The sequence below is a fragment of the Lepidochelys olivacea genome (assembly GCF_965140295.1).
Source record: "Lepidochelys olivacea isolate rLepOli2 genome assembly, chromosome: 1".
NCBI classification, from domain to species: domain Eukaryota; kingdom Metazoa; phylum Chordata; order Testudines; family Cheloniidae; genus Lepidochelys; species Lepidochelys olivacea.
The window spans coordinates 119,616,285-119,639,639 of record NC_140411.1 but is presented as its reverse complement, the minus strand read 5'-3'; the positions used below and the strand labels follow the sequence as shown (position 1 = coordinate 119,639,639).

The following is a 23,355-nucleotide window of genomic DNA, read 5'->3' as shown; positions in this document are numbered from 1 at the left end:
TGCAAGGGTAGAGTGTCTATGTGATATATGTCAGTATGAATATTTTGCATCTTTAGATATATTTTCATTCATTTTGAAACAAATGTTGCCACCGGGAGTGATCCTTCTGTTCAATTTCAAACTAGACTCATTGCATTTATTTACTAAAGCAAGATTGCTTTTAGGAGAGAGCTAAGGAAAACAGGTTTGGCCATGGAAATTTAGAAAAGTTCAGTGGAAACAAATCACATCTTAATTGATGTTTCAACCTAGTTCAGTTATATTCTGTCCATAGATACTCTAGTGATGCACACCTGTGTTTTACATTGCATTTGAAATATTTCAGAGTAACAGCCGTGTTAGTTTGTATTTGCAAAAAGAAAAGGAGTACTTGTGGCACCTTAGAGACTAACCAATTTATTTGAGCATAAGCTTTCGTGAGCTACAGCTCACTTCATCGGATGCATACTGTGGAAAGTTTAGAAGATCTTTTTACAGACACAAAGCATGAAAAAATGGGTGTTTACCACTACAAAAGGTTTTTTCTCCCCCACCCCACTCTCCTGCTGGTAATAGCTTATCTAAAGTGATCACTCTCCTTACAATGTGTATGATAATCAAGGTGGGCCATTTCCAGCAAACAAATCCAGGGTTTAACAAGAACCTCTGGGCGGGGGAGGAAAAAACAACGGGAAATAGGTTACCTTGCATAATGATTTAGCCACTCCCAGTCTCTATTGAAGCCTAAGTTAATTGTATCCAATTTGTAAATGAATTCCAATTCAACAGTCTCTCGCTGGAGTCTGGTATTGAAGTTTTTTTGTTGTAATATCGCAGCTTTCATGTCTGTAATCGCGTGACCAGAGAGATTGAAGTGTTCTCCGACTGGTTTATGAATGTTATAATTCTTGACAGCTGATTTGTGTCCATTTATTCTTTTACGTAGAGACTGTCCAGTTTGACCAATGTACATGGCAGAGGGGCATTGCTAGCACATGATGGCATATATCACATTGGTGGACGTGCAGCCCCCCCCCCCCAAGGGTCTTGTTAAACCCTGGATTTGTGCTGGAAATGGCCCACCTTGATTATCATACACATTGTAAGGAGAGTGATCACTTTAGATAAGCTATTACCAACAGGAGAGTGGGTTTGTGTGGGGGGTGGGGGGGAGAAAACCTGGATTTGTGCTGGAAATGGCCCAACTTGATTATCATACACATTGTAAGGAGAGTGATCACTTGAGATAAGCTATTACCAGCAGGAGAGTGGGGTGGGGGGAGAGAAAACCTTTTGTAGTGGTAAACACCCATTTTTTCATGCTTTGTGTCTATAAAAAGATCTTCTATACTTTCCACAGTATGCATCCGATGAAGTGAGCTGTAGCTCACGAAAGCTTATGCTCAAATAAATTGGTTAGTCTCTAAGGTGCCACAAGTACTCCTTTTCATTTGAAATATGTGTAAATTATTCAGAATTTATTTTATCATTTAATTTATTTTTCATAAATAATCCTTTCTCATACTTCATTTAAATTAGTTCTAAGAGTGGGGTAAAAAATATAGAACAGATGACAATAGAATCTATACAATTTTTAAAAAATCTACTATATAAAAAACACTCTGATATTCCAAGGTTAATTTAAAAACAAATTGACTGTTTTTCCCCCAAACAGAAGACATGAAAAATCTGTGAATTATGGAAAGAAAAACCTAAATAAATAAGGGTTTTAAATTAAGGGCCTGATTCTGCACTCCATTTTACCAGATTTATGATAGTGTAATTCCTTTAATAAAATTGGTGTAATGGAGTGGAGAGTCAGGCCCTAATTCTGCAAATCAGTCATGAGAAAAAGTCTGTTAGGAGTGTTGAACATTCTGGATTTATTTAGGGTTCTTTTCACAGAGGCTTCGATCCTGCAATTAGCATGGTGGTAGACTGCGCTCAGTGGGGCTCTGAGTGAGTGTAGGCATACACTACTAGTTGCAGGATTGGGACCAAATTTTCCACTCATGTTTAGTTTAAATAGCCTATTTATTTGTTTCTCCTTTTTCTAACAATCCAGCTGACAATGATTTAGAGTTTTACTGTCATCTTCTGAGAGGAAGTTTGAACCCGAAGGAATTTCCAACATATGAATACATAAAATTTGTAGGAAATTTTCGGTCTTACAGCAATGGTAAGCTTTAACTTCTGTGTAAATGTTACTAAACATTTTATTTGTGAAAAAATATATGTGGTTACATAGAACAGACAGACTTTAACTGAAAGAGTTATTTCTAACGTTATGGGGTGAATTTTAGTTCACAAAGAATTTAGCAACTGATTAGTAACAGCCAGATGTATATCGGTAAAGTCAGTAGCAGTGTAAACTCTCCCTGTCAGTGCACTTCACTTCTAGATTGTGACCACAGTTATCCTGTTCTGGGTATCTGCTACCTTTGTCCGATGGTGACAGGCTTGGGAACAGTTTGATTACATTGACTAACACTAACAATGGATAAAATTAAGATCCCTAAGCTCACTTTCACTTCTGAAAATTTGACTCCTGGCAGGCTCCGTTGCTGAAAAAAACTACTGAACCTTCTCCTTCACCACCTCTCCAGGGAATTGTTGTTAAGTGTTGTAGCACTTCATGACAAAGCGTATGATATTGTAGGCTCCCAAGAAATCACAGCTGTGTTGTTAGATTTTCTCCTTTTGGGAAATGTGCCATTGCGGCCACTAAAGCATTTAGACCGGATCCTCTGAGGTGCCAAGCAAGCTCAACTCCCATTGACTTCAGGGGTGGTTGGGGTCACTGAGTATCTCAAAGGAGCAGATCTATGAATCCCAAACTGTTCAGTTTTGCATTCCATCCCCAGTAGCCTGTACTTATAGAATAAGAAGGGAAGAATTAAATTCAGCAAAAACCTTACAGTTTTAATATAGTATATTAATTAACCTTAATACAGTATATTCAGACTGAGGAGATAAGTTTTCAAGGGATGACGAATAATTTGTATGTAATGTGTTTTAACAAATAGGTTGCTATACAGCTATTCAGAGACAGAAAAGAAACACTTCTTTATTACTTCTTCTTCCCTTGCCCCGCAGAGTTTGCCTTAGATATTTTGTCTGAATTCCAAAGAGTAGTATTTCAGAAGTTGCTGTTATTGTTCCAAATGGGTTATCCTGTGCAAAAAATCCTCACTATGCTTTCCAAAAGCCACACACCACATTATGAAAAGCTTTCCTGCCCCATTTAACTTTCTGGTCTTGATCCATATGACTAAAACAGAAATGCACATACAGCATGGTAAAATGTATTTCTTTCTTAGTTTCATGTGATTTGTGGGTTTATTCATATAAAAACATAAAACTGCCTTTCTATTTTCTATGTTTATTCTCTTTACGGTGCTGAATTAAGTGAAATTTAGCAGAATGACATACACACAAACTGAGTCGTGTAGCTTTCTAGAACAGAAGCTTGATTTCAAGTGATGACCCATAAGGATATATTTCTTACTTGGAGAGTTTTTGATCAATTGATCTACAGAGATTCTCAATTTTTCTCCATTCATGATCCTAAAACTGCCCTCTATTTTCCTACCATGACACCATATACCAGCGCACAGACATAGCCCTTTAATAAGGGGAACTTGCTATTGTTCAGAAAAATAACTTCTAAAAATTCTGTCCCTGGAAAATTCTCCCCTAGTTTAGTGTGTTAAAAGGTTCTCTCTAAGGGCCTGGTCTGATGTCCATTAAAGTCAGTGGGGGTATCTTCATAGATGTCAATGGGCATTGACTCAGACAATTGCACCAAATGCACCAATTTATAGCTTTCATATGTTGGCAGGTATTGCTTTGTGCTTTAATTCATTTTTGTTCTTCCTCTTTCTTTTCCTTCTGACCTAGCTAAAATTTAAATCCAGGCAGGTTCCAGCATTAAAAAACACCAGAACTTTCCCCTTGACCTTTCATGGCCCCATTTTCTAAATCTCTCCCTCTGTTCTTCTCCCTTTCAACCTCTCATCTGTCTCAGACCCTTCTGGTTGATAGGTGGGGTTTTGCCTCTCTCTGTCTCCACGTGGTGAGGTTTCATCTCTCGGAATCTTTCTTTTTCTTCCATATGGTAGAGATGTGCGATTGGGAAAATGCCAACCACCTACTTCAAACTATGGGACCAGTGGTGGTTGCGAAGCAGGAGGGCACAGGTTGGAGAAAATAGGAGTGGCCCTACCTCCTCCAGAGTCTCTGGTGACCCATTCATCAGCTGGAGGAGGAGGGGAGGTGATTGGTCTCTTACTTTCCCCTTTAACTGATTTAAAGCTTAGCCTGGGTCCTTAGGAGTCTGTTTTTCTTCTGTTTCAGCAGCCCTGCCTCACCTCCCCTTAACTGTGGGTTTGGAGCTGTGTTTAGAAGATGCTGTGGTTCTGACTGATTGCCTGTTTTAGGGAGTCAGCAAGGAATTTCTTAGTCCCATTGGGACCAAATTGGCAGAGGCCTGATGGGCTTTTTTGCCTTCCTCACAGCTTCCTGGAGGCAGAGTTAGGTTAAATAGGCACAGAATTTAGTAATTAGTTGTAATACTTGATAGGGTTGTTAGTTCGTCACAGGTTTCTAGGGTGGTTAAAAAGCTAAATGGGCCAGTTCCCAGAAGTAAAAGACCTAGGAATTTGCTGACGGGCCTTCTGCTCATGGGATAGTGGGTGCGTTGGTGTTTGTGGACCAAGGTCCCCCATTTAGTACCTTCTATTCCCATTACAGAGGTGTGGGCTTGTGTGTATGCGAAAGGATTCAGATGAGGAAGCTGAGTCATAGGGGTAGGCTGAGGAGAGTCTACCCCAAGTTATGGGTTGTATGATAGGAGCCCTGTAACCTCCACACTGGAACCACTTAAAATGCCTGGTATGTGAGAGAATGGGTGACAGGTGGGTAGCCCCCCACCCCATGCCAAGTTTAATAAAGTTGTGGCTACTTAAAATTCATCCAGTGTCTGTTCTCATTCACCGCCATCTGTGTCAAGGGGAGAACTGCAGCATTCTCTTCTTGATTTTGGTTGGCCTCTGAGTTGTTGGAGGGCCCAGCAGCTTCAGTGCCATTGAGTTTTTGGTGTGAACAGAAGTGTGCTGGGTTTCCTGCTGTGTTCCAGTGGGAGAGGGCTCAGTCAGGCAGGAGCGGTGCTCCCAAGATTCAGGCTCTAGTGCCTGGCAAAACTCTTTTCTGTTCCTTGGCAGGCTACCAAGCTGTTGCTTCTGTGGTACAGAGAGAGCTGTGTGTGATTACCAGATGGAAATGGTAGAATTATTATTAATAATAATACAGAAAAGGCAGAAGTGTTCAATACATATTTCTGTTCTGTATTTGGGAAGAAGATATGTGATGTAGTATCATATGATGGTGATAACACTCTTTCCATTCCACTAGTATCTTACAAGGATGGTAAACAGCTGCTGCGACAATGAGACATTTTTAAATAAGCAGGTCCAGATAACTTGCATCCAAGAGTTTTAAAAGAGCTGGCTGATTAGTTCGCTAGACAATTAATGTTGATTTTCAATAAGGCTTGAAGCACTGGGGAAGTTCCAGAAGACTTGAATAAAACTAATGTTGTGCCCATATTTAAAAGGGGCAAACAGGATGACCAAGGCCTGTCAGTATGACATTGATCTCAGGCAAAATAATGGAGTGGATGATACAGGACTCTATTAATAAAGAATTAAAGGAGAATAGAATAATTAATGCCAGTCAACATGAGTCAATGACCTGGAAGAAAACATAAAATCGTCACTGATAAAGTTTGCAAAGGATACAAAAATTGGGAGAGTGGTAAATAATGAAGAGGACAGGACACTGATTCAAAGTGATCTGGATTGCTTGGTAAACTGGGTGCAAGCACATATGTTTTTAATGGGGCTAAATGTAAATGAGTACATCTAGGAACAAACAATGTAGGCCATACAGGATGGGGGATTCTATCTTGGGAAGCAGTTACTCTGAAAGGAATTTGGGGATTATGCTGGATAATCAGCTGAACATGAGCTCCCAGTGCAAACGTGATCCTTCGATGCCTGCATAGGAGAATCTATGGAGTAGGAGTAGAGAGTTTATTTTACCTCTGATTTGGCACTGGTGCAACTTCTGCTGGAATACTGTGTCCAGTTCTGGTGACATAATTCAAGAAGGATGTTGATAAATCGTAGAGGGTTCAAAGAAGAGCCACAAGAATGATTAAAGAATTAGAAAACATGCCTTATAGTGATAGACTCAAGGAGCTCAATCTGTTTAGTTTAACAAAGAGAAGATTAGGGGGTGATATGAACACAGTTTATAAGTACCTACACAGGGGAACAAATATTTGATAAATTGTCTTGTCAGTGTGTCACGCAAAGGTATAACACGATCCAATGGCTGGAAGGTGAAGCTAGACAAATTCAGACTGGAAATAAGGTGTAAATTTTTAACAATGAGAGTAATTAACCATTGGAACAATTGCAAGGGTCATTGTGGATTCTTCATCACTGGCAATTTTAAAATCAAGATTGGATGTTTGTATAAAAGCTCTGCTCTAGGAATTATTTGGGGGGAAGTTCTGTGGCCTGTGTTACACAGGAGGTCAGACTAGATGATCACGATGGTCCCTTCTGGTCTTGATGATCACTTTAGATAAGCTATTACCAGCAGGACAGTGGGGTGTGAGGAGGTATTGTTTCATGGTCTCTGTGTGTATATAATGTCTTCTGCAGTTTCCACGGTATGCATCCGATGAAGTGAGCTGTAGCTCACGAAAGCTCATGCTCAAATAAATTGGTTAGTCTCTAAGGTGCCACAAGTACTCCTTTTCCTTCTGGTCTTGAAATCTGTGAATCTATGAAACAGTAGGCAGTGCTGTTTGGTTGGTGCTGTTCTCTCAGACCTGCATGAGCAGGAGTGTAAGGGAAACAACAGCTTCAGTGACCCACTCAGACTTCTCTATAGCTCACCATGGGGTTGAGACCTGCTGGTCTTATGATTAGTTATTCTTTTTTCCATTAAATAAATACCAGTTTTCCAGCCAATTTCCCTTTTTCTGCCAACCACACATTGGCACCTCAGCAGGGTGCGATGTCAGCACTCCTGGATAGAGGGGTACGAGGAGTGGGAGGGGAGAGACATTCCAAAGACTTGCATTGTGGTACTCTTCCACTGGCCCAAGAATCTGCCTTTGAAAGTTGTTCTTGAAGGAAAAAATAATGAAGCTAGGAATAGGAAAACAATTAGCCAAGTACACTGTGAAGGGAGAAGAAAAAATGAAGCTTAATTAGCAAAGATGATTCCTCGTGAATGCATGCAAGAATGTTTTTCCTTGTAGCATTTCACAGCAGTGAACATGTTTTTACGCATGGGGACTTGGTACAGGATGTTCTTCCTTTAGTAAAAGTCTCTGATTTTTTTTAGTTGTTTGATGCCGTTTCTGACCTAAGTTTTTAGCAACTTGTTTTGGCTCTTTCTGGGAAATATTCACTGAATGTACTCTGACCTCGTGTTTCTACTACATTAATATGAGTTTCCATTCAGCTTATTTCATGCAGGCTGTATCTGATCAGAATATGTAATTGTAAAGTTCTGATTCATGTAATGTCAGACACATTCATGATAGGAACAGTCAGTCTAACAAATCTTTCCCATGTTTCCTTTTCATTTAACCATCACTAAAGTTTGGAAGTTTCACTAGGTCCATGTTGCCTCACATACTCTTATGCAAAACTTTTTTTAATAAGTCACTAATTTTCTTTCATGTGACCTTCCCTGAAGAATCTGCTCATTAACCTCAAAGGTGCATTTATTATTTTTAATTATTTATATTACAATAGTGTGTAACACCCCAACTGAAATGAAAGCCCCATTGTGCTAAGTACTGTACAATCACACATCTCCTGATTCCCAGTCCAGTGCCATATACACTAGGTCATGCTGCCTCCCTAGGAGATATGTTTTGTCTTAGAGCAGCAAGTAAAGATGGACTTTAGTGATCTAATTCTGAAGGTTGAGAGTTTCGAAGCCAACTAGAGGTTTTACTCACACAACCCTCACTAATTTCAGTGGCATGTCTGGCTAAATCCCCTAGACAGCTCTGAAAGTCTCAGCCATGAGCTTCTTTTTTTTTTTTGTTACCTTGGAGATGCTACAGAGACCCTTCCATACCTTCCATATAATACAGTACAGACACCTTGCATGCAACAGGCTGATTGTTTGACAATTATTTTCACTTTTCAACGAGCCAGATCGTACACCCATGGCTCCACCCATGTAAGGGTCCTCCACTTGTTGAACATCCCTCCTACACTCAGAAGGAAGGCTCAAGACACTTTCCTAGCACCTTGTCTTCACCCCTGTGCCCAGATTGAGCGGAGGGGACTTTGTGAAGTCTGGAGTCCATGCAGCAAGAAGGGAGGGAGGCAGGACAGAGACATGATTATGGCTCAGTGGAAATTACCCAGAAAAGTTAATATAGCTAAAGGCACATATTCACTGTTCTACAGATTCGCTTACCCCAGGGCCTCAGGGGCTAGCCATAGCCAGAGGGGATCCCTGGCAGCATAGCTGTAATGGAGCTGGGCTGACAGAGAGGAAACGGGGTGCTGGGAGTCAGAACTGTAACACAGAAACACTAGGTTTGGAGGCAGGTTCCATGGCTTTGACCACAGAGAGCCAAACCCTGATCCCTGATGATGTGCTGTGAGGAAATCTCTGTGACAGTGTCTTCACTGCAGAGTTAATTTAGTTACAGTGGAGTCACCTCTTCTCAAATTAGCCTGAGCAGCACAGAGTGATTGTGTTGTCAGCTGACAAATTGCGCTAACGAGCTGTTGCCTGTCTCCTGTGACAGGCCAACCACTTCAAGTTAAAAACACTAACATGCTTGAGTTAAGCGTTTGTGTGTGTGGATGAGACTCGAGTTAGGGGCAACACTCGAGTGATAACTCAAGTTACTCTGCAGTGAAGACAAGCATGGTAAGGAAGTGCTTGTGAGTCCACTGTCTCTCCAGATTAGCTCTCTAAATGTTAACAGGCTTCAATGACAAAGGATTTTTATACTTTAGGATTTCCGGGAGCCAGCAGGGGAAGATAGCTGCCTAGGCTTGGAGCTCCTGCTTGACACCCCTCCCCACTTAAAATCTGCCAACATCCAGTATACTAAAGCTATGTTTTTTAATCTCTGGGTGGTTCATCCTGCTCTTTACATTATAATAGCAGATGGATGCATTTTTGGACCCCCCCCCCCCGCATCCTTCTACCCCAACCCCTTCCCTTCCCCCTCCGCCACCATTGCAAAGAAACAGAGGCTCTTTGTCAGCCCTGTAAAGAGCAGCATAGCACCACCTGAGGATGAGGCCCTAATAGGTCTGGAGCAAGTCTATAAAATACTAAAACAGATATCTGAAGAGCAGATCCTGCTTAAGAAAATATCAGAAGCTCTCTCTGAAATTAAAGCCATCATTGTACTATACCAGATAGTTTGCAGGGGCTATCTTGCAGGATTGGGGAGGCAGAAACTGGAATCTCCACCTCAGAGGACAATATGGGCTCTGTTAGGATCACCACAGAGCAGCAACAAAGTCTGATCCACAAGCTACAAGATAGGATGAGTGATCTATGAAAATGTGGTCTACATGAAATACCATAAGGTGGGTGCACAACTGGTTGAAAGATGGTACTCAAAGAGTAGTTATCAATGGTTCACTGTCAAACTGGGAGAGTGTAGGTAGTGGGGTCCACACTAGTCAGTCCTACATCCAATACAATTCAATATTTTCATTCATGACTTGGATAATGGAGTGGAGAATGTGCTTATAACATTTGTAGATGAGACCAAGCTGGGAGGACAGGATTAGAATTCAAAATGACCTTGATAAATTGGAGAATTGGTCTGAATTCAACAGGAAGAACTTCAATAAAGACAAGTGCAAAGTACTTCACTTAGGAAGGAAAAATCAAATGCACAGATACAAAATGGGGAATAAGTGGCTAAATGGTAGTACTGCTGAAAAGGATCTGGGGGTTCTAGTGGATCACAAATTGAATATGAGTCAACAATGTGATGAAGTTGCAAAAAACTAACAATCTGTAATGTATTAGCAGGAACGTTTCATGTAAGACAGAGGAGGTGATTGTCCTGCTCCATGTGGCACTGATAGTACTCCAGGTGAGGCTCTCTGTCCACATCTGGGTGCCACACTTTAGGAAGGATGTGGGCAAATGGAGAGAGTCCAGAATAGAGCAACAAAAATGATAAAGGGTTCCGAAAACCTGACCGCTGAGGGAAGGTTAATAAAACTTGGCCTGTTCAGTTTTAAGAAAAGAATCTTGGGGGTGGACCTGACACCTTCCTTGGATACGTTAAGGGCTGTTACAAAGAGGACTGTGATCAGCTGTTCTCCATGTGCACTGAAGGTAGGATGAAAAGTAATTGGCTTAATCTGCAGCAAGGGAGATTTAGGTTAGATATTAGGAAAAACCTTTTAACTAGAAGGGTAATTAAACTCTGGAACAGACTTCCAAGCAAGGTTGTGGAATCACCATCATTGGAGGCTTTGTTGTCTTGCTGCCTTACTTACAGTGACCTTAAGAACATCATAAAGGTAATCTATGCAGTTTAAAATGTGGCTGGTAAAAATTGGCTTATATGCCCAGGGCTGAGGGCAATATTTCAATTCTGATGAGCCTTTAAATAGCCAGCCAGTGGAGGGCCATTCACTGTGATTTTGGATCTGTTTGGCTATAGGAGGTGTTGAGGGTGTTTCTTCTTGTTTCCCACCCCTCATGTTTTTCCATATATTTCCACATAGATACCTGTCCTGCAGGTCTTTGACTTCTGATGCACAGTTGCATATATCTTTCAGCCCACAAACCTTACTTAAAAATGTACTCAGGGATGTTCACCATTTTCACCTGCTTATCTCAGCCTTTTGCAGAGGTTAGGGGAGGTGCAGGAAATATTCATATATTTATGCATTCAACTTGGGGCAGAGGGGAAGTGTACATTTGGGCTGTTCCTCTCTAACCTCCTGATCTTTCTTTCCACTCTGACTCAGTGTGGTTTTCTCACACCCTTGTCCTCCTACCTCCTCTCAACTTTCTCTTACCCACTTACCACTCTATCCTCTCTTCTCTATCTAAACTCCTTATGAGTTCCCCTGGCTATGCCTTACCCTGGATTCCTCTCCCTGTCCCTACCCCTGGGTCTCCAGGGGCATAACATGAGATGCTTTCCCCCTGTGAGTACCTGTGGCTAACTTACATATGTTTCTTGGAACATAAAAGGAATTGGTAACCCTATAAAAAAAGGGGAAAAATTGTATCTCACTTTAGATCTAACATTCCTCTGGGTAACCCACCTCACTGAGTCAGAGGCTGAAAAGCTTTAAAAGGCTGGGTTGTTTAGTAATTAATTGGTGAGGTCCAGGGGTGTGTCATTCCTGTTCATTAAAAACTGAATACACAGATCTTGTCCACTTATAAAGACATGGAGGGTAGACTCCTAATTGTTAATGTTCATATCTCCAATGTTACATACACTCTATGCTGCCAGCAAAGAGGATTCCTCCTTTTACACTCAGTTATTTTCAAGATTAAATTACACCTCCCTAGAACATTTGATTCTAGTGGGTAACTTCAAGGAAGCGTTAGCCCTGCTTTTGGATAAATTGAGCTGATCCCGGCAATCCTAATCCTCTGCTAAGAAGACTATTGTTGCCCAGATGCAGGAATTGAGTTTAAAGGCCATATGGAGGCTGCAGCATCCTACAGGTAGAGACTACACCTTTTACTCATTTCCCCCCGATCCAACCAATCAATTATTTTTTAGTAATAAGTGGTTTTGTGAGCTCTGTAATTAACAATGAAATAAAACTGATTACGATCTGTGATCATGCACCTGTGGTATTGCAAGCTGTCTCCTCCTGAAAAACAAGGGACTACCAGAAGATGGGGGTAAAACTCCTCTTTACTACTTTATACACAATTTAAAAAGTGTGTGGGGAAAGAAAATAATTTTCTTTGAGATGAACAACCACCCTTTGGTCTAGTGAGCAACACTTTCAAGGCATACTTAAGGGGTAGGATAGTATCCTACTTCTCCCACATAAAGAGCCAAACAAGATGAGCTGAATTTAATGGAAATGCTCAAGGAGGCAGACCTCAACTATGCTGATTCACCCACTTTGGTTAAACTCTAAGAGGTGACCAATGTCAGATATGAAATGACTAAAATAACCTCAGCACAGTGTGAATTTGCTTTGGTTAGAATGAATCAGATGTACTGGGAATCTGGCAATAAAGCTGGGTAATTATTAGCACCTGGACTTACAGTAAAATCACTAAAAGCTATAATCAATTAAATTCACTCTAGTGATGGGCCAGAGTATCACTGATCATTAAAGTATTAATGAACAATTCTCCAAATTTTACCAGTGCTTGTATTTAGAGGAAGACCACCCCATCAATGAGTTCTTTGAGGAATACACCCAAAATCTGCAACTCCCCCAACTAACAGAAGAACACTAAATTTGGCATGATTTCTTATTACATTCCTCTGAAATTATGGCTATGAAATTAGGTATGGCCCTGAGCCTAGATGGCTTTCCAGATGAATTTTATGGCCAGTTCAGACACCCTGGCTCCCAGACTGACCGAATTATATACAGAAGCTTTTGGGAGACTAACCTTGTCCCTCTCAGTGAATGAAGCCCTATCTCAGTCACCCTTAAAGTCTGAAAAAGATGCTCAGGAATGTGTTAGCTATCCTTAATCAACTCTGACATTAAAATATTGTCTAAAATCGTAGTTGGACAATCAGAAAAAAATAAAAAGGAACATAATACAGGTGGGTTTCATACAAAAGAGACATGAGTTAGACAACACTGGTCAGCTTATCGGTGTGCTGTTGTACTATCAAAACCCCTTGAAACCAATGGCAGTTGTGTCACTGGGTGTGGAAAAACCCTTCAGTAGGAGTAATTTGGAGATATTTGATCCTTATTCTACACAAATTTGGATTTGGTCCCTCTTTCATTTCCTGGATTAGACTTTTGTAGTCCCAGTTTTAGCTCCCATGTCATAACCAATAACTATATCTCCTTTTTGTTCAATCTCCACCATAATACTAGACAGAGCTGTCCCCTGCCCACCCCCACCTGCCTTTGATTTGGCCTTAGGGCTGCTGACAATACAAATAAGGGCACATCAGGGGATACAGGATATAAAAACAGGATCCCAGGAGACAAAAATAATCTTACATGCAGATGATATGCTTTTATTCATCACCAACCCCTCAGATCATCCCTAACATATTACAAATTATGGAATTGTTTGGGAAGATTGCAGGGTACAAAATTAATTGGCATAAGTTGGAAGCTCTCCCTGTCTCCCAAAGGGTGCATAATTATGCCCTTTTAGATAATATTTTTTTCCTGGCAGAAGGTGCAAATCAGGTACTTATGAGTCCTCTTTCCTAGGAACATAAAAGAAATAGTGAAAATTAATCTCAAGCCTTTTATCACACAGAAAGCTTTGGATTTACATAGATGGCTAGCCCTCCCTCTATCCCTTTTGGGCAGAGGTAATATATTAAAGATTAATGTCCTCCCGAGATGTCTATTTGTTCTTAGTTCTTTGCCAGTTTATAGTCCCCCAAATATATTTTTTCAGAATTAACAACCTTTTTAAGACCATATTGCGAGGTGTAGGCAACACGCCCAGAGTATCTTTTCAGGAAAAAAAAATACATCTACCTATTCAATCAAGAGCCTTTGGTCTGCCCAACGTTAGGTTTTATTATATATCCTCAATTTTGAGCTAAATACCACAATGGCTGATCCCTCAGCATGAGTCTGAGAAAAGGGACCTGATGTTGGGGGAGACCCGATAACAGTCTTCAAATATGTTAAGGGCTTTATAGAACAGATGGTCATCAATTGTTCTCCATGTCCACTGAAGGAAATAATGGGCTTAATCGGCAGCAAGGTTAGATATTAGGTTAGATATTAGGAAAAACTTGCTAACTATATGGATAGTTAAGTACTAGAATAGGCTTCCCAGGGAGGTTTTGGAATCCCTATCACTGGAGGTTTTTAAGAATAGCTTAGACAAACACCTGTCAGGGATGGTCTAGGCATACATGGTCCTGCCACAGTGCAGAGAACTGGACTCAGAGCTGTCCCTTGGGTAGGGTGAATTGGGGTGACCACTCTGGGCCCCACGCTTTGGGGGGGCCCTGCAGGCCAGTGCAGTTGGCCGGCACAGTAGGTCCTGGAAGAGATGAATCCATCACTTCCGCCCCGGACCCTGCACCCTCCCAGGGATGGCCCTGACTGGACTTGACATCCAGTTCTTGAGGTCCCTTCCAGCCCTACATTTCTATGACCCTCCCAGGCTCCGCATCCTGGCTGTGCAGGGGGAAGGAACTGTAACCCCACTACCACTAGAATGAGTCCTGAACTCAGATCTCTACCATTTCCATAAAGAGAAATCAGTTACAATTTTCGCTGCTAGGAAAGCCTGGTATCTGGTTGCTTTTAAATTTAAGTATCATCCCTTAGTACATTCAAAGACTTCGATTTGGAGTAACTCAAAAATTTGAATTGCCCATAGTCCTGTTCTGTGGCTTAACTGGATTTAAAAAAGGATCGTGAGCAGAAACAACATAATTGAAAATGATTCCTTTATGCCCTTTCCTCGCCTTAGGGAGAAATTCCAACTGGGCCCAAAGAAGAAATGGCAATACCTGTAACTTAGACATGCTCTGCAACTCCAATTTGGGTCAGATGCCCTTACAACACTGCCCTTAGTCTTGGGGCTTTCTGAAACTGTTCTACTGCCTACTGCCGACCTAAGTCAGTGGCCAGTGTGTATATCCATCAGGCACAGTGGCAATCAGTAGTGACAATGTTAGAAGGAAATAGGAACAAGAACTTTCAATCTCCCTTACCAATATTCAATGGACTCAGATTTGTTCCAATATACATCACTGCTCCCTTGGAGTTAAGATTAATCCATCAGAAAATGATTTGGAGGATGGACTGTACTGTATATACACTTTTCAGACCCAGAGCAGTCAACCTGTGACAAATGCTGGCACTGCAATGCAGCAGCACTAGTTTACACCACACGTTGCCCTGCAATCCATCTTTTTTGGACAGAGGTAAATTATTTATTTGGGCCAATTTCTTTCTCTCTATCAAGATGGAACTGCAGGCTGACCATGCCATCCTCGGCCTAACCAAACTGTTCTGGAAACGGAAATCCTTAAAAAAACTTTGGTTGGAGAGCTCTGATTGTAGTGACGTGCCTAATTATACAACAATGAAAGTTCCAAGTGTACCAAACTATTGAAGAATGGTACCCTCACTTGGTGAGCTTGCCAGCAATGGAACAAATAACATTTTGCAGTAGAAATGGATATGAGCCTCATTTTTTGGAAGTATTGGAATAATCACTTAATTAAATTGCCCAATGGATAACCCTGTTTTTGTGCACAGTGCTTCCTAGTCCCCTCCCATCTTTCCAACTCATCCCCTCTTCAGTTCCCTTCCCCCCCTTCTATCATTCCTCTCCTGCCCTCTTTTATTAACCTTTCAGGCATTTGCTTGATCATTTTCTCGCTCTCTACGCTCTTCCTCTTTCTCTTCCATTTCTCATTTTTTTCTGAAAGGGGATAACTCTGTGGATTAGTTTATGATTTTACTTTACACAGAATCCCAAACTGGGGCTGAACAACAACATGACCATGGTTACAAATGTCTTTAACCAGTCAAAGATTGTCTTTGTTATATTACTTTTTGCCTTTAATAATGAAGATGTTTGGCCGTTATCTTGTTGTAAAATCCCAATAATTGACTCTCTACTCCAGGTTAGATTCCTTTCTTCTCTTTGCTGTTTCTGTTATGTTTATCATCTGTGTTAAGATAAGCAATAAACAATAAATCACACACGCTCAAAATGTAAACAGCATAAACTAGAGGGTTACAGTTGTATAAGAAACAAATGGTCGAAAAATTCTAAATTAAAATAAAAAGTGTGGGTAGACCAGTTGGATGCTGTGTCATTCTCAGCTAGACAATGGAGCCTTTTTGTTTCATAAATATATTCCATTCATTTCACATGCAGTGATCTCTGTCCCCAAAGGTAGAAATATTTTTATCCATGGATTTTAGGGCTTGTATTTAAAAAAAAAAAAAAAAAAAAGTAACTTCTATTCCTGCTCCTGATTTTTAAACTCCATCAACAGCAGCTCTGCTCTTTCAATTGCAAAATCCCAAATTTGACAGATAAGTTTACTGTAGCAATTCTTATCCTTTCTGGATTACATTTTCCTTTTGGGAATATAATGCAGTCTTATATTTTGTAAATGCAAAATTTAGGACTGTGTTTTGCCTTTTTGTGCAAGCACAGAAGTCTCTCTGATGTAAGCTTGTTCATACCAAATAACCTAAAATGCTCCAGTGAAAATTCCTCAGCCCAACAGGTTTGCTGTTCTGTGTTCCCCAATGAGCAGGTGCTTCCCACAAGTTAATAGGCTTACTTACCAGTTTTTTAATTTATCGCACCTGCGTTTAGGAGACTTTGCTTAGGCCCTTTTGGCCTCTTAGGATCCATCCTGCATACATTTAACTATTAGAATTAAGGGTTACTACTAGGAATGGTCCTGTTGACTTCACATGTGACTGCTCATGGTATTGAGAAGTATGCCTGGAAGTAACTTTTTACAGTGCCCTTAATATGGGTGTGTATCATGCCATTGATTTTTAAACAGAACTCCCTTCTGAGATTCAGAGTGCTGCAAAATACTCAGTGGCATGATAAAGCCCATGTAGAGCAATGCAAATTGCTGCTTATGCAGGTTCCTCCTATTTTCCTGCAGTTCATACTCCTTTTCCATTTCCCTCCACCTCTTTTATTAAGTCCCACAGAAGCCCTCCTATATGCATACAAATGCAGCAGCAGAATTGGAATACAAATTCTTAGGAAGTCCTAAGAGGACCAGCAAATACATACATGCCTTGCTTATGTAAGGAGAATATTTCCCTTAATTTTTATGTTTATAAATCCAGTCAATTATGCCCTTAAGGCTCAGGTAGAGGATGTTTCATGTCTAGAGATTTTTTTTTTAATTATACAGATGTTGACAGCTGTACCACTTTTTTAAATGTGGAATTTTTCTTCTCCTTTGTACTTTTTGGCTCAGTACATAAATGGATCCACAATGGTCTGAACTGATTAATCACACATATGAATTCTCTACAGACTACTTATTTTTCTGTTTCTCACTGTTATTCTTGTTATCAGCTATGTATTGGGATATTGTGACTTGACAATAGCTTGCATTGGGTTCAAAAAGCAGGTGTAATAAATTGGCTTAATACATAAGCCAGTGAAGAGAAGTCCATTATAAAAAGCCAGTACAGCAGATACCCAACATAAAAACTGCTAGCGAACTACCCATATATACTAATATACAAATTGGCTGAAAGGCAGCCTTAGAATCATAGAATCATAGAATCATAGAATATCAGGGTTGGAAGGGACCCCTGAAGGTCATCTAGTCCAACCCCCTGCTCGAAGCAGGACCAATTCCCAGTTAAATCATCCCAGCCAGGGCTTTGTCAAGCCTGACCTTAAAAACCTCTAAGGAAGGAGATTCTACCAACTCCCTAGGTAACGCATTCCAGTGTTTCACCACCCTCTTAGTGAAAAAGTTTTTCCTAATATCCAATCTAAACCTCCCCCACTGCAACTTGAGACCATTACTCCTCGTTCTGTCATCTGCTACCATTGAGAACAGTCTAGAGCCATCCTCTTTGGAACCCCCTTTCAGGTAGTTGAAAGCAGCTATCAAATCCCCCCTCGTTCTTCTCTTCTGCAGGCTAAACAATCCCAGCTCCCTCAGCCTCTCCTCATAAGTCATGTGTTCTAGACCCCTAATCATTTTTGTTGCCCTTCGCTGGACTCTGGGGCCCAAAACTGGACACAGTACTCCAGATGAGGCCTCACCAATGTCGAATAGAGGGGAACGATCACGTCCCTCGATCTGCTCGCTATGCCCCTACTTATACATCCCAAAATGCCATTGGCCTTCTTGGCAACAAGGGCACACTGCTGACTTATATCTAGCTTCTCGTCCACTGTCACCCTTAGGTCCTTTTCCGCAGAACTGCTGCCTAGCCATTCGGTCCCTAGTCTGTAGCTGTGCATTGGATTCTTCCATCCTAAGTGCAGGACTCTGCACTTATCCTTATTGAACCTCATCAGATTTCTTTTGGCCCAATCCTCCAATTTGTCTAGGTCCTTCTGTATCCTATCCCTCCCCTCCAGCGTATCTACCACTCCTCCCAGTTTAGTATCATCCGCAAATTTGCTGAGAGTGCAATCCACACCATCCTCCAGATCATTTATGAAGATATTGAACAAAACCGGCCCCAGGACCGACCCTTGGGGCACTCCACTTGATACCGGCTGCCAACTAGACATGGAGCCATTGATCACTACCCGTTGAGCCCGACAATCTAGCCAGCTTTCTACCCACCTTATAGTGCATTCATCCAGCCCATACTTCCTTAACTTGCTGACAAGAATACTGTGGGACACCGTGTCAAAAGCTTTGCTAAAGTCAAGAAACAATACATCAAAGGGCATGTTTGCCTCTGTTGTGTGGTACAGAAAGGAGCCAGTGTAGGAATGCATGGCCGTCTCTCCCTGTCAATCGCAGAGGAAGGCCACATCTCCTCACCATCACACATTTAGAATGGTAATCTGTAAAAGGGGAGAAATTAGATGTCTCTAGAGCTCAGGCCCTCTGGCCTGGGCCTAGCAGTTAACGGTCATCAGGGCTCAAGCCCTCAAGCAGGGCAACGAACCCAAACAGTATAAGGGCCCCTCAGGCAGGACAGAGTAGTATATAGTCCAGGAGCCAGGCCCTTCAGCAGGGCCAGGCATCAGAAGTCTAAGGCTTCAGCCCTCAGGCAAGGCAGGGCAATACAGGGTCTAGTGTCCTAGCTCTGGCAGACCATAGACTAACATTGGCCTAAGGTGGGGAGGCTGCTGTCCCAGGGGTGAGGTGGCAGGGGCATGGGGGGACCCAGACCCACCCAACTCCACCAGGAACTAGCCCAGGGTCCTAGGAGTGGCAGATTATTCCACCACTGGGTCAACAGGGAATCCACCCACAACACAGTGACCTGGATTCAGGCAGCAACACAGCTGGACTAGAGTAAGTTGTCGCTAGGTTACTTTCTACTATCCCCTCAGGGTGTACCTGGATCCTGGGAGAACCCTCTGTCTCCCCAGGATACACCACCAGTGGCAGTTCAAGCAGCTCCTCAGCATCAGGCATGTCTGGCAGCTCTGGTGAGTCCTCGGGACAGCAGAGGTCTTCCGCAGGCTCCTGCTCTAGCAGCAGGTTGGAAGCATCTATCTCCCTCAGTGGCTCCAGCCCAGCGGAGCTGCAGGGCCTGCCTTTTGTACTTCCTGTTTCTGTTCCGCCCCACTTCTTCTAGCGGGGCGAGCATGGCCTTTCTGCTTCTGCCCATCAGGTGTGTGTGTGGCCATCCCTCCCTGTCAATCTCCAAGGGAGGCCATGCCTCCTTGCTACAGCCAGATTGTGAGAAACTTGAGAAAATAGGGTCCAGGGCCACAGATAGAGGAGAGAAAGCTCTGTGGTAGCATCCCCCCACCTGCAATTGCTACGCAGGTTGAACTCTCTTTGTCAAGGGCTGTGGTCAGCTGGAGAGTGCAGGAGTCAGGAAATAGCTCCTCACCATGCAGGTTCTCCCAGGACTGTTCCAGTACTCACTTGAAGTCTGGTGCATTGACTTCAGAGGTAGCAGGACTGTGATCTCCAAGCAGCATAAGTTGGGGTGTAATTTTCTTTACTACAAGTGCTCTGAAGAGGAGGAGTTCATCCTCTGTGACACTAACGTACATTGGGATCACAGGCAAGCTAGAGGCAAGATGACAACTTTGCAAACCATTGCTGAAAATGAGGGCCTGAGGGGCATGCAGGTACCAGTGAACCCTGAACATGACACGAGACCTGTGGAATCATGAAAGACACAGTTATCAGTCCATCATAAAAAATTGTGGCTAAAACCCTTCCTCTTCAGCCCCTCTCCTAGTCTACTGTGCCAAGAGAGAATGGGGCAGGAACTCTCAAAAGATGCCCAACTTTGAAGACTAGCACTATATACTAAAGCCTGCTAGATTCTGCTTTTCTTTTGCTTAAAATAATTATAATTTTCAAACCTCAGTGCTATTGGGAGGAAGGGACTGGGGAGGATTGGTAAGGATAAAGGAGAGGATTAGGGTGAACAGGGAGGCTGGAGAGGGCCCAGGGATGGGGGGCAGGTTGGGATGGATTGAAGGGAACGCTGGGGCCCTTGGGCTCAGGGAGAGAGTGTGGGTAGACTTGGGAGAGATTGAGGATGAAGTGGGGGCTGAGGGTCCCCACGGATCCAGGGAGGGGGTGGGGGGTTTGGTAAGGACAAGGGGGTTATGGTAGATGGTGCAGCTGAGGAGGGCCCAGGGCTGGGGAGGCTGGCTGGAATGGATTGAAGGGGATGTTGGGGGGGCCTATGGCTAAGGGGGAGGGTTAGGGTGAACTGGGGGTGGGAGGTGGGCTGGAGAGGGCCCAGGGATGGGGGCAGTTTGGAATGGACTGAATGGGATGCTGGGGGACCTATGGCTGAGGGAGAGAGTGTGGGAGGACTGGGGAGGAGTTGGGGATTGAGGGGGCTGAAGAATCCCCACAGATGCAGGGAGGGATTGGGGAGGATGGGCAGGGATGAAAGAGAGGGTTAGGATGGATGAGGGGGCTGCAATTGGGGTTATACATTTTAATATCTGAAGAAATATGCCTGCTAACTCCATGAAAGCCTCAGTGATATTGGTTTAAATGTTTTGCCACCAGTGACTTGAATAACACCCTTCAACCTCTAACAACACTTCTTTCATCTGCTGCCTACAAGTAATGCAATAAGATCGCTGAAATATACATTGTTTTTGTGAATGGTGAAAAGGAGCAACTGGATGTGTAGGGTTTCTTTCCAGAAAGCTGTTGTATATACCACTAGAAGGTTTGTCCCTACCTTTTATAAACATACTTCTTACTTTGCGTTAAGCTCTCATGTCTTCTTGCCTAACATGACTGATTTCGATTCAAATATATGCATATAAGCTTTAAAAGGTTTTGAGACACTCTTCTGAGTAAGATTTGTTATTAGTGCTTTTCAAATCTGTAAAATATTCAGTCAGGGCAAATCTGCTAATTTTGCTTTTTCCCTTCCCAGTGCCTAATTCCGCTTGTAACTGCTTTGGTGGTGCTGTTCCACAGGCTTATGGAACATCACTAGGAAAACACGTCTGTTTTGTTGCTACTGTTCGACTGGCAACACCTCAGTTTATAAAGGTAAGTGCATGTAATGGAGTACATTAGTCTTAGAGGTACTATATATTCTTTCAATCGCTGTACATGCAAAATTCCAAATTTTACTAACAGAGTTGGTCAGAATACAGAGACTTCACAATCATGAATCAAAATCCAATATGTATACAACGAGTAGGGTTATTGATCTGTTGCAGGGTTGATGGAAATGGTGTTGGAAATGGTGATATATCTGTTTCTTTATACTGGGAAATGCAATCAGGGGATATCACTTGGGTGCTAGGATGCCTAGTGTAGCATTCCTTAGCTGTATTTTCCCAACACTGGGATGGAGTGAGTAGAGATGCTGAAACCATGCCCTCAGTTGGCTAGATAGGTGCATTAAAATGACCCTTCCCACTCTTCTCCCATCATGACACTAGGGAATTCAGTTTTGCGGGACAGTGCATTCAGCCCAGCACCTGCCCCTGCTGTAATTTAGTTGGCAAATGTAAGCCACTGCGTTGGCTGTCCTATCCTCTGAGGTTAAGAAATCTAATTGAGACAAATCCCCTTTGACAGCATTGGTCGCTCAGCCTCACTCCAATACTGCACAGGGATTTTTAAAGGTATTCTTGACAGATTCACAGCCCTGATTGTACAGTCGCCTCTGGAAAAGCAAGAATACTTCTCATAAACCTCAATAGTAGTATTCCTACTAATAGTACTCTGAATTTCCTTTCCTTTGTTTAGTTAAAACTCAACATTAATGTTGCATTAACATAAACTGCCTATGACAATAGGCGGCTGTGTGTTGTAAGTGACCTGGACACGGCTCTGGGAGCCAGGAACTGCCGAATACAAATCTTTGCTCCTTAATTTACTTGCTAGGACCAGGGACAAGTCATTTAACCTTTGTTTCTCAATTTCCCACTCTACAATACTTACCTTTCTGATTTTCTGAACAAAGCGATGCCTGGCAAAGCGATGCCTGGCACACTCTCTCTCTCTGTTTGTCTGTAACATGATAACGTTTAAATGCCACATCTGATCAGTGGGAGTGGGCACAAAGGCGGAGAATGGGAGCACACAGACATGGGAGACATCCCCCACCCTGGCATGGGGTGTGTGGATTGCAAGGAAGGAGATGGGAGGGTGGACACAGGGAACTTGTGGGGTTGAATGGAAGAATGCAAGGAGGCCCTAGTGCATTCAGGGAGGTCTGCCTGGAGATGCAACAAAGTGTGCAACCCTCTATTATTATTATTATTATTATTGCCATCATCCCTCTGCGTCATGGATTTTATTTTTTCACAAAGAGGCCCCAATCCTACCTAGCATAATATGTTTACTAATTATTATTATCACTTGCTCCTATGGGGGTTGAGAGGCTTAATGAATTAGGGCCAGGTTGTTCCTGACTCTGGCATGAATGCATGTAGGAGTGGGACATGAGAACAAGGTGAAAGGAACCTACCTCTTTATGCCCCTGTACAAAGGCTGGGGAGAGTTTCAGTCCTTGCACTCAGGACACCCAAGGTAGCATGGTCCAGTGGTTAGCATGTGGGTGTGGGACTTAGGATACCCAGATGCAGTTCCCTGTTCTGCCACAGATTTCCCGTGTCACCTTGCACAAGTCATATACTCTCTCTTTTCCTTCAGCTCCTTAGCTGAAAAATGGGCATAATAGTACTTCCCTATCCCACAGGGATGCTGTGAGGATGAATGTATTAAAGGATTGCACAGTGCTCAGATACAGTGGTAATATAGGAGGCCACCTGCGTACCTCGGATTGAGCCACAGAGGTGTGCTGTTCCTTCATAGGTGGGGCCATAATCGCATGCCATCACATGGGCCAGTGGTATTGAACGTCTGCAGGAGGAGAGAGCACATATTCAAGGGTGCAACAGCAGCTAAGGGCTCCTGGAGCCAAAGTACCTGCTAAAAGCACAATGCTTCTTAGGGTGTGTCTGCACTGCAGTTAGGCACCTGTGGCT

At 42.6% G+C, this 23,355-nt stretch overlaps 1 protein-coding gene across 1 annotated transcript in view; it reads left to right on the top strand.

Annotated features, from left to right (window-relative positions):
* The window catches only part of NPAS2 (neuronal PAS domain protein 2), a 213,407-nt gene that overhangs the window by 142,318 nt on the left and 47,734 nt on the right, over positions 1-23,355 (top strand). The window contains exons 7-8 of the mRNA XM_084609776.1: positions 2,045-2,158; positions 21,285-21,403. Of these exons, the coding sequence (XP_084465902.1) occupies positions 2,045-2,158; positions 21,285-21,403 (233 nt within the window). The remainder of the gene's footprint in view (positions 1-2,044; positions 2,159-21,284; positions 21,404-23,355) is intronic.